Raw genomic sequence first — 17,334 nt, 5'->3', positions numbered from 1 at the left:
ATAGTGAGTGATGGCTAAATGCTATTTCATTGTCTAAATACATTCTGTATCTTTAGCTTGGAGTTTATTTGTGTGTTTTTACTCAAGGTCAACGAATCCCACAATGAAATAGGACCCATATCGGTCTGTGTTCCTCTCTGGAGTCCCTCACAATAGAACAGGCACGGAATGAGAGTTAGACGATGGCTCTTTAATTTTTATTTTTTGAACGTGCAACATTAAGTGACATAATTTGTTCATATTCAGGCGATGAATCGGGGGTTAAACATACATGGTGTACAGATTTTGGACACATGAACAGACATGGTGATAGACATAGAGCATCGGGTTCCACTTTGTGGGAGTAAATTGGCTAGACCTCTTTCTGAGCGGAATGCTTCCTAGGCCAGATGGTCAACCAGACCAGGACATGTTGGTCAACCTGAGTCCTGGCTGTGACTCGGGCTCTTAAAATATACTGCTCGCTGTTGCAACTCCACATGCACCCGGTCTCATCGGGCATCAAGATGTCACTAAAGAAATATTTAATACCGTTCTATTCCACAAGGATGCCGCGATCCTGATCCGTGCCGCAATGCTTCACAGTCGGATTACTGCGATGCACTTTATTTCGACCTCGCCGTATCTCTTGCAAATCACTTGCAAATGGCCCAGAATTGAGCAGCCGGGCTGCTTAACTATTACTGGTGTCACCCCATATCTCTCCTATCCTTTACAAGCTTCATTGGTTGCCAGTGTGATGCGGCTTCTGAGAGTGCAGGAAATGCCGCATTCGACCTTCAAGGCTTCCCACATCCTTGTTTCCTTTTCTGTGTATCACATTTTAGCAACAGAGCATCCTTCCAGTAACCCACTGATCGACGAACACAATTATACTTGGTGGCAATTAACAAACACAAGTTACTGGGCCTCATTGGGATTTTTCCATTGAAAAGTTTCTTTGTAAATCAGGCCCACTGGAATAAAGCTATGATGACAGCTATTTCTATTGGTATTTTTTTAGAGCTGAAAAGTTGTCATTCTTACTATTTACAACTCTACATATTTCTTCATTGTGGAGGTCTTTACGTAGATCCCCTAACTGACACGGGTCTCAGGAATATAGCTCAGGGGCAGCCTTGGAAGCAAAACGACACAGAATAACACAGGTTCGATCCCCGGGTCGGCGCTTAGAAACCGCTGGGTATTAAGCGTGTTATAAACAATCTATTATATCATATCATATTGTGGAGAAATCGTTTGCCCTCTGGGTGTAACTCATTCTCAAGGTATCATGGCAAAGCTGGTTACCACAACTCATTCTCCTGCCTTGAATCCCCTCTCAGTTACCTGAATAGTTTGGTACCACACTTGCTGTGCAGCCAGGGATGGACATAGCATCATGGATCACTGTAAAGTGGCAATGTGGACATCAAAAACACACACTTATGCCAATGAATCAATAAAAAGAGAGGCAGTTAACAAATGCAGGGATGCATGGGAGATAGCATACCTTGCCTTAGAGGTAACCTCTGCGGACGGTACCTCACATGCACACAAGTACTGCACAGGAGTCCATCCTCACTCACATCCCTTAAGCTGTACGGTGTTATGTAAATTATGTTGTTAACACAGAACATATGATGACACGTGAGTGACACAAGGTTTGTGAATGCTTTAAAATAAAGAAATGGTATTCGGGATGGTTTTCGAATTTTTGTTAACAATGTCATGAGATTCTTGTTGTCCACTTCTTAGTTTTGATATTTACTGATCCCTCTCAGCACCCTTAGGGGTGGGTATGCAAAGTTTGCATCAATGATTATGGCAAATTGTTTGTCTTTGGTAGAGCAATGCGTCCAATTCTGGTCAGGGAACAAATACGTGTCATCACTCCACATAGTTTCAAATGAGAATTACTGTTTTTAATGGTGACACGTACAGCTAGTTTTGGCACTATGGGTCCTTCTTCAGGGATCAAAATGTTCTCTGAATTGAAGCAGTTTGGCTGGATTCTGACTATGGAACTTTATTATAGCCCTGCGTAGTATGCTATCATTGGACTATAAAAAATCATTACAATGATATTTCATCGACACTGAACCCTCATCATGTTCTGATGGAAGAGGAAAGAAAAGATGTAACAATTTACTCATATGTACCACATGCCAATATATGGACTAACGAAAAAGTACTGTCTATCTAACAAGAATTCTACACAGGCTAGCCAGGCCCTTTCTCACCAGTGTTGCCCTTCCAGTTGAAGCATATATCACAAGCGTACTATCATAGGGCAGTCTACCTAACAAACCAATAATTGACCAACCTCCGGACACGCAAGGCTCTCTACGGTGACTATGGTGGTGATTTGGCACAGTGTAAAAGCCTTAGAATACAGAATAAGATAGCATGACAGACCATCTATGTATCCTGGGACATACTAGCACGATCCAGTTCCTCGCTGACATGTTTAACTAAATAATAAGCAATAAGCCTGACAACAGGCATGACTCTCAGTCACCCCCATTCATGCCTTACGACATCGAGAGCTGTAATGCCTCCTTTAAAATGTGTAATAACAGGACCCTAAATATGCATACTGACCACGCAATCTGGCACCCGACCTCCGGCCCCCACACGGCACTCATCTGGTTATACCAGGCCACTGGGGCCATATTACATAATGTTCGCAATTGTACACGTGCTGCTTTGCACAGAATTGGCACTAGGTCAAAAGTTTCCCTGGTGCAAAAAAACATATTTCAATGCATTCTGGCACGAGGACAATGTTTGTCTTAGTATGAATGATATGATAGGTTATTTATAACACGCTTAATATCCAGAGGTTTCTAAGCGCGGACCCGGGGATCAAACCTGTGTTGCTCCGTGTGGTATTGCTTCCAAGGCAAGCACGTTGCCACTGAGCTATCCTCCCGATACAAAATGAGCATTAGCTCAGACCTTTCCCTGGAGGAAGAATGCATTGAATGTATATGCTTTCCACACCAGGTACATTTTTACCCTGAAACTAATACTCTGCAACATTGCACGTGTTCAACAATGTTTCTGAGCCTGATTGACAGCACGTTTTCCAATGGGATTGCGCCATTATAAAACACTTCTGTGAATTAGGCCCATATTGTAGCCCCTGGAGTGAATGTTACATGCATCATCTACAGCAGCTGGACCTTTCACTTATAGAGTAAATGTGGACACACAGAGGGAGTGGGGGGAAGCCCAATGCATATTTGAGAAGTTAACTGTGGGAACAATACTCTCCCGATCTCCCAGCTCTGGGGGTATTCTTCCTCTGGTCAGATGACCAAAATTTTGCCCTGCTGCAAAAAACTGGAGCAAATGAATGTATCATCAATTTTGCTGCTTAGATAATATGGAATGTGGCAAGCAGGTTTAGCCCTAATCAATATTATTTTAAATATGTCCACTATAACAAGAATGAACCCGACTATTTGATGTTCTATATTTGCTGTGCAATGTGGAAAGCAATGTAGTGAACACATTTTATTTTACATTTTGCAACAAATTGATCACAAACAAGAGCCTGAATAATATGTTGCCCTAGTGCAAATGTTTTTGGATAACACACATATTGTGACAACATCGTTTTGCACCATTGCATACAATGCAAGCATTTTATCGATTGTTTATTGAGGGATGAGTATTCATGAGGCACCTACACATACTGAAGTGTGTTTTTTATTATTATTTCATTAAATGGATTTAAATATCTGGATTGTATATATTTAAGCCTCCAGCACCAGAGCATGACGTCCCTGAATTCGTGTAATAACTAGCACAGCATCCTGGCTGTTAAACGTTTCTTGCATAGATAAGGACAAACTACCTACTTTGTTCCTTCTATTTTCATTATATGTCCTCTGCCACTATTCTTTTGTAGAGAAATGGAGGGGTCAAGGTTCCTCGTGGTGGTTTCTAGATAGCTGTTTAAAATAATGAGATATTGGGTATTGCGAGGCTCAGAGCTGCCCTGCCAGACTCATTTATTTTCATTCACCTTTTATCAGAAGCGTAGTAAGAAGGCATTCAATTAAAAAGTGGCACCTGTTCGAGATGGCCTAATTTATGCTTGGACATCGCCACGAGGGCGCAATGATTCATTGGGCATAGCTGTGGCCCTTGCGTGGCAATTTGCTTTCATAAATAGGTGTTCCAGCTTCACTGCATCATCCATCAGTCCCCAGTCCTCATGCAATGTATTTTCTTTGCACTGTTATCAAAGCGAACGGTGTCACTGCAGGAAGTGTACGTCATCAACTGAGTCCTTACATGTTTGCTTACAATCCCTGGCCTGTATAACGGTCATCTTAAGGCCAGGAGTGTGCTCTGCAGCGGAGGCGAGGAGGACACTCAGTTTATCTGGAGGAAAGAAGTCAAGGCCAGGTTCTGAGCTATGAAAGGGTTTAGAATCTCAATGGCGTTCTGAATGCCTGTCCAATGAGCTTTGACCTGGGGGTGATAGGTCTTAGAGAGGGACTGTAAGATTAGCGATGGGTTAGCTTCCCTAAGTACACTAAGAGGCAGCCCCGCCAGCATCAGACTCGCCCCCATGCTCCTACATCTCCGAAAAGAACTCAAGACCCACCTCTTCAATGAATCTCTCCTCCTCAACACCTAGGCATTCACGTCACCCCCCCCACGTCACCTGACTTGCTAGACGCCGTCCACCCATCTGCTCCCTACCATCTTGTACAGCTGTACCCCTCCACTGTGCCCCTCTGTATCGTACCCCCGCTGTATATCTAGTCTGTTGTTACCTCTGAAAAGCATTCCGTTATACATCTGCACTGTTGTATACCTCTGCAAAGTGCTCCATTGTGTATCTGTATTGTATATCTCTGTAAATCACTCCATTGCTTCCCGAAACTAGGTCTGCACTCAATAAATACAATAATAATAATAATAATAATAATAATAATAATAATAATAATAATAATAATAATAATAATAATAATAATAATAATAATAATAATAAAATAATAAGAGACTCAGCACCAGAAAGATATTGGTGGGCTACACACAACACTTTGATTTGTGCCTAAATCTGGCCAGTGACTCATAGGGCCCTATTAATGGAAATGTGCGCAGAAATCCTGCAAGCGCCGCGCGCCGAGAAGGATACTGTGCGAGTCGGTGTGCAGAAAAAAAATGCATACCCCGCGCATTCATGGAATTGACAGCACAAAGTAACAGTATTCACAAGTCACGCCCAGAACTCCCCCGTCACAACCACACGCAAAGCATGAACAGCCAGAACAGCTACCTTTGTGTGCTCCCCCTCAGCACGAATACACACATCCTTCAAACAGTACGTGGGATCCTCCATAAGCAGGCCCGCGACTCGGGGACCATGCCCAGGGTCCCCCATAATTGTATCTGGCACCCTGACAACATGCATATAAAAAAACATAACTCTGCAATAACTCAGGAAAACCTGCGTGTGAACCCCTGTAAAATGTTCCTTCACCACACCACACTGCTTACGCCCACCCCTAGGTTACATCGGAACCTCAATTCAGTACATGCATCCCGAAATCTGACATGCAACCCCACCTGCGTGCTGCAAATCCTACATGCAAGTATATCTACGCCTGCCCTGTGCTGGCGGATCATATGAAGGACTTGCGTGAACATTTCCCAGCCAAAACGTTGTGCAATCAAGTCTATGAATAGGTCTCGTGCCGCACAACAGTGGGAGTGCACTCTGATTACATTTCATCTAGCTTTCTCAGGATTTCAACTGCAGAAAGACACACACATTCCTCAATCCACTGTTCCTTGTGTCATCTTCAGCAGGTCACATTGGTTTGTTCACCAGGCCCTTTCAATGTATTATGTTTCTTCTTAGGCCTGCCATTTTCTTTAGTGTGCCTTGCCATTAGATGCAATATCTCTTGCAGCAGAGGCCTACTTTACCTTTTAGTTCATGTCATGTGAGGCTGTCATTCAACCCGACAAGTGTTCTGAAAATGGAGTTAATTTAATTTAAAGTACATAAAGAAATTTACATTTTCAGCAAATCACAAAACCAGCTACATGCAAAAGGAGGCAACAATGACACATCTCAGAGACTGATGTATATTTGAATGCATTAGCCACCAACCAAATATACAGAGTACTCCGATATCAACTAGTAATGTCTGAGTATACGTAGAAACAGGACACCAATTAAGGGGGTGGTTAAACACATTTTTAAAACAACATTGAGCTTTACAAGTGGCACTCACCTAACCTGTCATATTGTGGCAGCAGTATAAAGGTGAACTATCAGTTTGCTGTAGAATAGAAAATACATTTCCGAGAGGTAGTTCAAGAACATGTTTCTGACGAAATATAAACGCATGTGTATTTCTCACATGATGTATGTGCATTGCAATGTGTGGTGAATCGGTTCTCTAATGGACACATAAGGATGTGTGGTGAAGGGGAATGGTTGGTTGGTGTACAGCACGATTCTCCGCCACCCTGCAAGTCACATGCTCAACAGCATACCTGGTCACGCATGCAATCAGCTGATCATACCACTTTAATATACACATTCAGGGACCATATAAACACACAGTTTCTGAATTTGCCTGGGGGTTGGGGGGAGGCGGGCAGTAGTGGCACCCATTTATATATTTGTTATATATTTGACATTTCAGATTTGCACCTGCTACCTTGCACCTGATTCACAAAGCCTAACGCTGGAGCACATCTGGAAAAGCTTGGAACATCTGCAAGAGGCCCTCATGCCAATGCATTTCACAATGATTTGCTCAAGGACAGCTGCACAATGCTGCAGGCATTGCCTGTGCCTGTTACCATGTGCAACTCTGAGATGCTCACAGTCGTCCGGACTTGCGCATGTTGTTCCCATTGATCAAGTCTGTGCACTGCTCATTGCTCAGCATATTTCCACAGTGTGTTTTAGATCTATCTCATTACATTCCAGCAACTGTATATTTTGCATTCAGTTCTGGAAGTGTGAACCCATTGATTTCGACAGTGTGTTATTTATTGTGTTTCAATAACTATGCAAAACCTGAACCGCTGCACCTTATGTCTTTACTGGCAATAAACTCATACGTTTCCTTGTATGGAATTAGCCAAAAAAAATTAAAAAATGATATTGGACGTTTAAGTGCCTGCAAAAAAACATTGTCACAATAAAGCATTCGCTGTAAAATATCAATTCTTCCAATTTCTAGGTGTTCGTCTCGACCGAGTACGCGGAGGCCGTCAAAAGTACAAGCGGCGAATAGATGCAGAGAACAGCCCCTATCTGAATCCGCAGCTCGTCCAGCCAGCCAAAAAACCATGTAAGTATATGAGATACTGCAGGTTAGCCGGGAAGTGCAACCCCGCCATATTGCATAACACGAGCCTCTTTAGGCATGGGGCATCCTGAGTAAACCTAACAGGTACCAGATAATTCTAGGTTTGAAGGTACATTAAATGGCCCCAGATGTGACTATTAATTCAGGAGATTCAGTTTCATATTTTACAACAAAATGATTTTAGTAGCTTTCTCTACCTTAATGTTGCGACTGCTCATGCTCCCGGGCAGAGCACATTAGAAGCATCATTAATTTGGATCACTATAGAAGGTTAATAATGCTTGGCCTGCGCTGTATTTGTTGGAAACGATGAATAAGCCAAGGAAATATCAAGGGGTCGATGCCTAGTCATATAGCATGTATCAATGGGGCTTTTATTTAACCTTTAACTTATTTCTCAGCCACTGAAGTTTGAAAGTCCATGCCAGGGGTCTGCAACCTGTGGCCTTCAAATGTTCTTGACTACAACTCCCATTAGTGCTATTCAGTATAGTCAATGGTGAGAGATCATGGGGGATGTAGTCTAAAACATCTGGAGAGCCACAGCTTGAAGACCCCTGGTCTATGCTGAACGATCTTGCGTGGATAGGAAGCAATAGTTGCAGGGTAGGGGGAGTTAATTATGCCCTTGATGATCTACAGTTTGGTTAGCCACAGCCAATGAGGGTTGGCAAATCCAGTGGCTCAACAGCCATTGGGCAGATTGGGAATTAGCCCCCCACCCCAACTCTCCCGCAGACATGTTTGGATACGTTGACTTGACAGGACAGGACATAGAACATAAACGGTGCCTGTGGCTGCACAGTTAACAAAGGCCCAGCAATTACTAACGCAAAGCATTCCACAACTGCGATTGTATGCATACATATTTAGGCAATTGAAATTGTGATGGGGTGTTAGCACTTTTATGTGGGGGGTGATTAGAAGTGTGGGGTTTCTGGAGACAACTCCTTCTCACAGCATTCCTTAAGTGTGTGGTTTTAGAAGTGAAGGGGAGAGTTAACTGCTTGTAACACTGAAGCCGCACCAGAATGGTGTCATTAGAATGTGTAAAGAAGTTAGATGCCCCAACTCAAGGAGGTTTGCCCCTCCACCAAAGTCTCTGAAGATGGACCCTCGCCCAACATTTGAAGGGTTAACCGCCCCTCCCCTCGCCCCCTGAATATATTACCCCTGGCCAGTTCCATGTGCATTGCAAGCAACTGTGAACTAAGTCCATAGGGTTGAGATACTCGCTTGAATCATCTCAGATTTCTTCTGCACACAGCACCGTTTATAATGGGCTATTGGACAGGAATGAGGACTCAAAATCTAAAGTTAGTAAATACACTCACAGCTCACGTGTTCCTGTGTCTGTATCTGCACGGCAGGGGTCGCTGCGCCTTGCAGCATATATGAACCTGTGTGTAGCTGTGGTGCACGAGACAGGCTTTAAACTGTGAGTGAAAGGGTATTCCCTCTAAATCAACGGGAAAAAAAGTCAACCCGTTTTACATGAAATTCAGGCTTCAGTGAACATATGGCACAGTTTCCCTTTGCCTTTCCAAAAAAACATTATGCTGATTATACCTTCAATTGTCCAATCTGGCATCCGCTTCTCAGCCTCCCTAAGCTGTTCGGCCAGTGAGTAAATGCATTTTGGGCTACATTAAGCAGATTTTCTGCATTATAGTAAAAACTTTCCGATAATTCTATAAAATGTAATAAACTCTAATGCTTAATTTCATTATGGGGCTTTAACGTGGCTGGATTTAGCGGTGTCCAGATTGCCCTGTATTCATTTGTGTAATGTTGTCATTGAGTGTGACTGTTAGCAGTGTCGTTTACAAAGAGTGGTTGAGGTGGCTCTTGGTGACTGGTGCTGATCTGAAACCCGTGCATACATCGCTTATTTATTTATTTATGTATTGTTCGCTCGTTAGGTGCTTATACAATAAGAATATACTGTTTCAAAGCGCCCACAGGGCAAGGAGGGTGGGGAGTAAATTACAACAAAATATTTAGGAGCAGAGGGGGAAGAGGGAGAGGGGCGACCCTACCATGCCTTGTGAGTATTCAGAACGTGCAAGTGCAGCTTGACTCAGAGTGCTCATGTTTCTCGATGTAATGCGTGAGAAAATTATGCAGCCCTGCTTTTTACCTTGGAATTCTGGGAATTGTAGTCCTACATTTAAAATAATGAAGAAAAACACATTTCACAGAATTTGGAGAAAACACACGACAGGATGACTTTCTCATGCGTTGGCCTGTGTAAACGTTAGTGCTCCTCTTGACCAGCCATCTGAAACCTATGGGGCTGTGACGCCTACTTACATACTTCAACTGGTCAGCTTGTTTTTTAAAAACTTGTTTTTATAAAAAATATATTTATAAGAGCTAGTTTACAAATCCTGTCAGATAACTGTCAAGAAACTCTGAGATCGGCTTCCGCCTAGACGTCGCCCGAGAGATTTTCTGCAAGCCGGCAGCCTGTTTGCTCGCCACAAAAGCACAGCCATGGAAATTGGGTCGTATTGATTCTAATTAGGAAATCATTAAATAAGATGTACTTTGAAAAGAATGCTCTTGGCCATTCGGTTTCCTTGACGATTGGGCTCGCGGATCCCAGACAGAACTCCAGGGCCAGCTCCCAACGCGGAAGCAGTGGCGTGCTGCATCCCTGTAAACAAGGCCGCGCAGCTGTGGATCTGATGCTGACGTCTACAGGCACCTTCCATTTTTTTCTGTTTATTTTGGCTAGACCTTTTGGCCTGCCTTAAGGTTGTGACGTTGTCAGAATAATAATGTACTGATTTGATGAAGCAGACTTGGCGAAGAGTGGTCTTCGTGGGTAAACCAGAAACCTGCTAGTGGTAAAACGGTTTGTAAAATGATGCACTGTGTTAAGCGGCACTAAGAGAACATTTGAGCTCTGTCCTTGTGTGTGAGATGAGGAGACTGGCTGCAGAGCCCTGGTAGTGTATTTAGAATGTATGTCACTGTTGGAGCACAGATTTTGGATTCGTACAGAGGCACACATCTTGTAGAGCACTTGTCATGATGCAGCTATGTACCTTAGGAAAGAGCATGTCTTTCTTTAGCACATGGAAATTGTTATTGACCTCCTCTCAGCCAATCAGAGTGTGGAGCATTCATTCTATAACTATTGGCATTGACTGCATTCCTGCCATTCTGACTTCAGGAGCCAGAGAATCAAATGAAAGCATTGCTCTTCATTCAAAAAACAGCAGTCAATTTCCAAGCAAGATATCTTGCAGCATGACAATCCAACCTAACTTAACACACCAATGTGAATGTTAACGTATGGAACAATGTTTCCACTTTCAAAGAAAATAAGTTCACTTCAACCTTGCACCTAATGCAAGCTCCTGTTAAAACTATCACAGTTATACCAAGTTTACAATTAAAATGCTTACCTTATGAAGACAACATTGGTATTTAAATATGACAAAGTAAAAACACAGGTTATTTAATAACATGTTTTAATTCACCACCACAACTCCAACAGCTTTAATGCTATTATCACCATGTGCTAACAGCCTTATGGACCTCGGGAGGAGTCATTATCACTTGGGATAATGACCTTTCACTAACCTATGTCCCTCGACCTCTCCTCCAGCCATAAATTGGTGACTCATTATCCCATGATAACGACCTCTTTCTCAGTTTATAATGCTATATTTAAGGCACTTATATTTATTATATTCTAGTGACCTAAACCATATGAAAGGCACTTTTCACAGCTGCCCAGTTGAAAGTAAAAGGCTATGTCGGCTTATCTTTAAAACATCTTCTAAAGTACTGCATCAAGTCGCATAGAATTCACTGATCCAAGTATACAAGCCAAAACAATCTCCCATCACACATCTAGCTTAAGAATACCACGTTACACGTTGAACAATGTAATTTAAAAATATATACATTTGTTCACATGTTTCCCTGAATATTAGTGTATGCATTATCCATATTGTGAATGACAACACAAAAGAAAAACAAATGGCTGGCAATTTGTCCAATTTTGTGTAACTATTTTATTTGCAAAATCCAAATGGCAACACAAAAGTACATGTTTATGTATCAATGTGTGAAACGCAGGAGATGCATCGTAGAATATGGTCCTTAAAATATTTTCCAATTGTTTAATCGATTTGCAAAAATAGTGTTATAACACCAAACTTTCATTCCTGAATATTACAAAAAGACATAAATAAGGTATCGTAGTGTAGCATAGAACAGCATACGGTGGTGATTAGATACTGCAATATTTTACAAGGCATACCAATATATAGGTTAGCATAGTTTGGTGCACTGTTATATAAATTAGTGTACAATTATATATTCTGATGTATAACAGGGCACAACAATACCTAAGATATCAGAGCATGTGCACTGTAACATAAAATGGTGTACAATTCCACACTGTGATATTTAACACAGCCTAGCTTTACAATAAGACAAACGAAATAATCATGTTTATTTTGCAAGGGTACATCTAGCGACAATGAGAGATCTAAACGCAGACAATGGTTAGGATGAAGGTGCCGGGTGGTCGTTATCTGAAGTAACATTGTTTCATTTGCAGACACTACTCAAAGATGCAAAATCATAACATTCACCCGGGGATTATTTTAGACAATGGGCCCCATTTCTTCAACAATGGGTTGGGGTGCAAAATGAGCGCTAAACCAGATTAAATGTTTTTGCAGGGGTTTTAAGACAGGATATGTGCTTGTGTATGGTAATTCAGGTGGTGCTGCATAGATCTTCTAAAATACCAAGGACCGCCGGACATCGTATTTTCTTGCGGCATATTCCCATGTAAATGAGCTTCTCCGTGGATTTACAGGAAGTTTAATATCACACAAAATACACTAGCTTGTTTGCCACATTTCTGCAGTGGAGAGAAGACTTAAAACCACCCAATAGTGGCCAAAGGTTGTGATGCTCAGGTGCAGTCTTTGGCAGGTGACCAGATAAAACCACCAATGGACCCTAACAAGTGGATGTTATTACAGTGTCCTCTGGCCTCCCTACATGTTAAGAGGTTGTGGTACTTGTTTACACACATAACACAGCAGCCTCAGCTATTGCTTATCTACAAACTGCACTGGAAACGTGTTCTTACAGTGGGCCCGTGGATCCCATTATATGTAGTACCCGCTCTGTGCCCGGTAAAGTCTGGCATCTATAGAAGTGGGTACCCTAGTCATACCCCAACTCAGCTTTGAGGGGGCTTTTGTGCTGACTGCAAATGCCCAGGGTGAGCTGCCACCCAGTACTAGAGCTGCAGGCAATGCAGCAGATGTAGGCATGGGGGTCATCAATCTGCTGGCACACAAAAAGGTGCCAGCGGTCTAATTTAGAAAGATTTGCAAAGCAGCAAATCATTGGACGTCAATAGGAATCTTTTTCACCTGTTGTCTTATACCTGATTCACCAACAATTAATCTAGAGCAAGTGTAAGGGGCCTGGATCATCTCAAACATGCTCCAGGATCTTCTGACGTGTAGGCTTCGTGCATGAGGTTGGAGGTGGCTGTTAGCGATTCTGATAAATTAATTCATTATTATTTTATAACACGCTCAATACCAAAGACCAGTTTCTAAGTGGGGCGCCTGGATTAGAACCTGTTTCGCTCTGCGCTGTCTTGCTTCCAGAACAAATGTGTTGCCCCTGAACGATCATCATGGCTGTCCTCCCTGAGATATGCTCCCTCCGAATCAGCAATCATTTGCTGCAGTGCACATCTTTGTGAGTCCATGCCAGGGAATTTCTGCAACACAGGCACTTCCAAGCTCCAAGAGTACAGATGGTAAAATGCCTGATGACAAAATGTTCAGACTCCAGACCTGGAACATAAAGGGCGTGACCCTGAGAGAGGAAGGTCATGTTGCAGGCAGACAAGAGGCTCAGACATATAGGCAGATGTGACAAGTGAGAAATGAGAAAGAAAGACGAAATTGGATAATTAGTCACAGTTAATTAGTGACTTTTCTGTTTGAGGTACAGAGAAATCTATACACTGATGCTACGTTAAAACCAATATTTGAAGAAAAAAATACACTTTCAGTGATGTATTCCTTCCTATTGCTTCACATATCTTGCATCCTTATCCTGTTCATCTTGAATTCGAGCAAATATCTTAATTCACAGATAAAAACAGATTTGTGGAAATGTTGTGCTATTAACACTATAGATCTTGAACACACAAGTAAAGATCATTCATGTACTTTTGGAAATAGGAAGATACTACTATTGATCCTGCAGTGCTCTGGTCTATTCTTTCAGATAACAAGATCGTCTCACATCTGCTGGTGGCGGAACCTGAGAAAATATATGCCATGCCGGACCCCACAGTCCCCGACAGTGACATCAAAGCTCTGACCACGCTTTGTGACCTGGCTGACAGGGAGCTGGTGGTAATCATTGGATGGGCCAAGCATATTCCAGGTATGCACAGTAGTAACTATGGGGTTAAGCAATGGGGCGGGACGCATATCAGAAATTCAGACTTTTGCATATTCGCATATACACATCCAATGTTCAAATAGTGCTGGACTTGGAAACTCATAGAATAGTACAATCAATTCAATGGGGGTTTCATGATATCCACAACAAATATGCAGCTGATAAATGTGCACTTAATTAATTTCAGGCGATATGGTAGCGGTGCATGGTATACATCATCATAAGATAACATAACATGACTTAACAATATGGTCCTCATTAGGACCCTGTCGGTCCCGTGATGAACAGTGCCGGTACGGGACCGGCACTGTTCATTATGGGATGCCCTATTACCAGGCCTGCTAGCGGGTCCTGCTTTTCACGTCGGGTCCTGCTTTTCACGTCTGGTCTGACCAGTCGGACCAGACGTGAAAAGCAGGACCCGCTAGCAGGCCAGGATGCTAACAATGAGCTCGTAATTTTTAGCATCCTCCCCATTCCCATTGTGCCCTATGGGGCTCAAATGGGAATGGGGATTGATTTTTACCAGCTCCAAGAAAAGGGCAATTACCAGGACCGCAAAGGTTGGCATAACCCAGTTATCGCCCTTTTCTTGGACCCGGTAAAAAATAATTACCGGCAGCAGCTGTGCCCTTAATAAGGGCACGGCTACCGCCAGGGTCGTAATGTGGCCCTATGTCTTGGTCATGCTAAAATCCTATGTTTGTTTTATTGTCCATAGGCATACAATCCCAGCCCTCATTACTATGTGTTTATTCCAAACCCACTCACACTCTACTGAACATTTCAGCAGTTTTTGCATTTGCTGTGTTTTTATGGGCTCAACAGTTTGTTGATGCTGGATTGAGTAGTTTGATGGGTAATTTGTAAATGGTTATCAAATCTTGTGAATATGATCAATACTGTCTTTCAATCTACATTCATTGTTGTCATCCTAGACATCAAAAGTTAGAAAAATCTAACTATGACTTAAATGACTCTTCTTGACTTCGATATTATAATCATAATACTAGGCCTCACAACTTTGCCAGATAAGGTGGAAACATGTACCAGGAAGACAGACCAAATGTGGTATCTAACAACGTGAACACTCCTGGATTTGCCCACTTCTTTTGGTCTCTTCCATATTCAATTGTTTTGCTTTCCTATGGCACTGTTTTCACCGGTGAATTGCCCTATTCCTTTAACAAAAACCAGCATCATCAACAATCATCAACAATAGTTAGTCCAAAATCTCCCTTATCTGATGATGTCTGGTTAGGTTGCAGGCCTCACAGTGTAGGTATTTTTAAGAGATGGTTGCGCTACTGGTGGGTGTCTGTCAATTTCATTTTTGTACTGCCTGAAAGACAAGCTCCCACTCATCCAGTTAACTATCAAAATGTCCCTTGCACGTCATTTGAAAACTTGGTTTTGATCAATAACAGCTTAGAGGGACTGTTGCTTCAACATTCAAGAATGTTAAATACATGTACAGCTTACTTTTAATTCTACTGTATTATTTCGGAGTTGTTCGTAATCAGAAGTACTCAATTAGAAATATTCTTAATTGGCCTATTTATTGAGAAACACCCTTGAGATTTGTAATATTGAGATACCATGACACTGACAATGATAAAAGGTGTTTTCTGCCAACCTATAGAGGCATGTGCTTTATTATTATTATTATTATTATTATTATTATTATTATTATTATTATTATTATTATTATTATTATTATTATTATTATTATTATTTATATATACTAATCATTAACAATAAGAATGACAATAATGCAATTACCATACACTAACATATACTATTAATAACAATAATACATAACAATGATACTAAATATTATTAGTCATATTCTTATGTGGTAGTGAATTATCATTACATTAATAATATTTGTATAAATAAAAATAACGTATTTAACATGAATAATACAATTGTAAGTATTGTCGTTATGACTATGTTTATTAATACCATATTATTGTTCATTTATTAGCATTACATTATTACATTAATATTAATCCCAGTACTAATCACAGCAAAAATATTACTTTTCCCTAACTTTAATAATAACAACAACTTTAATACATATAAGTGTAATAATAATACTAAAGCTAATCATGTTAGTAGTACCAATTATAATAATGATTAGGTTTTTTATTGGTAGTGCTAATATTATTATTATAATGTTTTTTTTGCATTTGGTTAGTTCAAATTCTTGAACCTTTCAAATTTACATAACTAAAACATATATCACATAAAACAATGTGTATTGAATCAATTGTAACAAATGCATCTTTACAAAAGCTAGATATAGTACAATCTGTCTTTGTCATAAGGCAGAAACGGTATCAAATGCGTACAATTACAACAGGATATGTACACTATAATTTACCTCAAGTTCTATTGAACAAAACATAAAAAAGGAATGAGAAAAGAGAACAAGGCTATTCTCTGAACGTTTCTTCCAAGAGTCACCTTTTTAATCGCTTTCAATGTTGAATAATTCACTAAGAAAATGGGTAGTGACAATGTGTACAGATAGGTTGGAATTGGAAAATAGCCATTGCCAAACTTGGGTCTGATTCATGGGTAAAAGTGAAGATGTAACTCTACCAAAGTGTTTCTTCCGCATATCAACTAAATTTGGACATTCTATTAGACAGGGTTTCTTTTTGAGTATGTACTTTACAACATCTGCAGAAACTTTGGTCCTCGGATATAAGTTTCCTTCTCGCTAGTACTGCCCTAGTATGCCATAAATTACATCTGAAGCATAATTACTGATTCCGCATGTGCGGAGAGGGATATTTCTGCAAATAACCTCCTCGGGTTCCTAATTGTTTGTGACCAAATACAGTTATGTCAAAGTCTTTCATTCGTGAGCATTCCTCAATAGTAGTAATCCAGTCCATTTGAAATAATTTGACCTTTGCTCTAGATGGGTTATTCAATAACATTTCTAGTGAGATTTTGGAGTCTGCAAGGATATCAAATGTATTCTGGTCCCATCTGATGGAAAAAGCATAATTTGTAGTTGTTAAATAACACGCTAACATTCCTACTACATTTGTAGAGGCAAGATTTAGAAGACACTTCCTGAGTAGCGCACATCTTTTCCATTGATCTTGTGAATGCAAGGATGTTAGGCCCAGTTGAAACTGAAGCATAGCTTTCGACATGCTTAGAGCCGCAAGATTCTTTTCCAAAATTTGGATCCAAGTGCATCCCAAAACTTGTTTGGGTAATGAAGTTTCTTCACCATATGTAAGGATGGGGATCACTTTCTGTTTGTAAAAAAGAAGAATGTGCGAATAGGAACATTTTGTGAATTTATGCATTAGTAACTTCGCCTGGGCAATCAAGGGGTGTAATTTCTGTAGAATTTCAATCTCATTATCATTATTTTTTAGTGAATTAGAGATTGATATGCCCAAATACTTATACGTGTTGACCTTTTCGAGCTTTTCAGTTCTGAAAAATACATTACTAGTAATATTGTTTTAGTATTAGTGCCAATACGATGACTAATACAATA

At 40.9% G+C, this 17,334-nt stretch overlaps 1 protein-coding gene across 4 annotated transcripts in view; it reads left to right on the top strand.

Annotated features, from left to right (window-relative positions):
• The window catches only part of ESRRG (estrogen related receptor gamma), a 283,470-nt gene that overhangs the window by 190,843 nt on the left and 75,293 nt on the right, over positions 1-17,334 (top strand). For 3 of the 4 annotated variants that reach the window (XM_069608574.1, XM_069608576.1, XM_069608573.1), the window contains 2 exons: positions 7,209-7,319; positions 13,605-13,787. In XM_069608574.1, the coding sequence (XP_069464675.1) occupies positions 7,209-7,319; positions 13,605-13,787 (294 nt within the window). The remainder of the gene's footprint in view (positions 1-7,208; positions 7,320-13,604; positions 13,788-17,334) is intronic. The other variant, XM_069608575.1, reaches the window with a different exon arrangement.

Source organism: Ambystoma mexicanum, chromosome 4q (assembly GCF_040938575.1).
Source record: "Ambystoma mexicanum isolate Mex_15411 chromosome 4q, UKY_AmexF1_1, whole genome shotgun sequence".
Classification (NCBI taxonomy): domain Eukaryota; kingdom Metazoa; phylum Chordata; class Amphibia; order Caudata; family Ambystomatidae; genus Ambystoma; species Ambystoma mexicanum.
The sequence above is the reverse complement of the archived record's forward strand: the minus strand, read 5'-3'. Positions and strand labels throughout refer to the sequence as shown.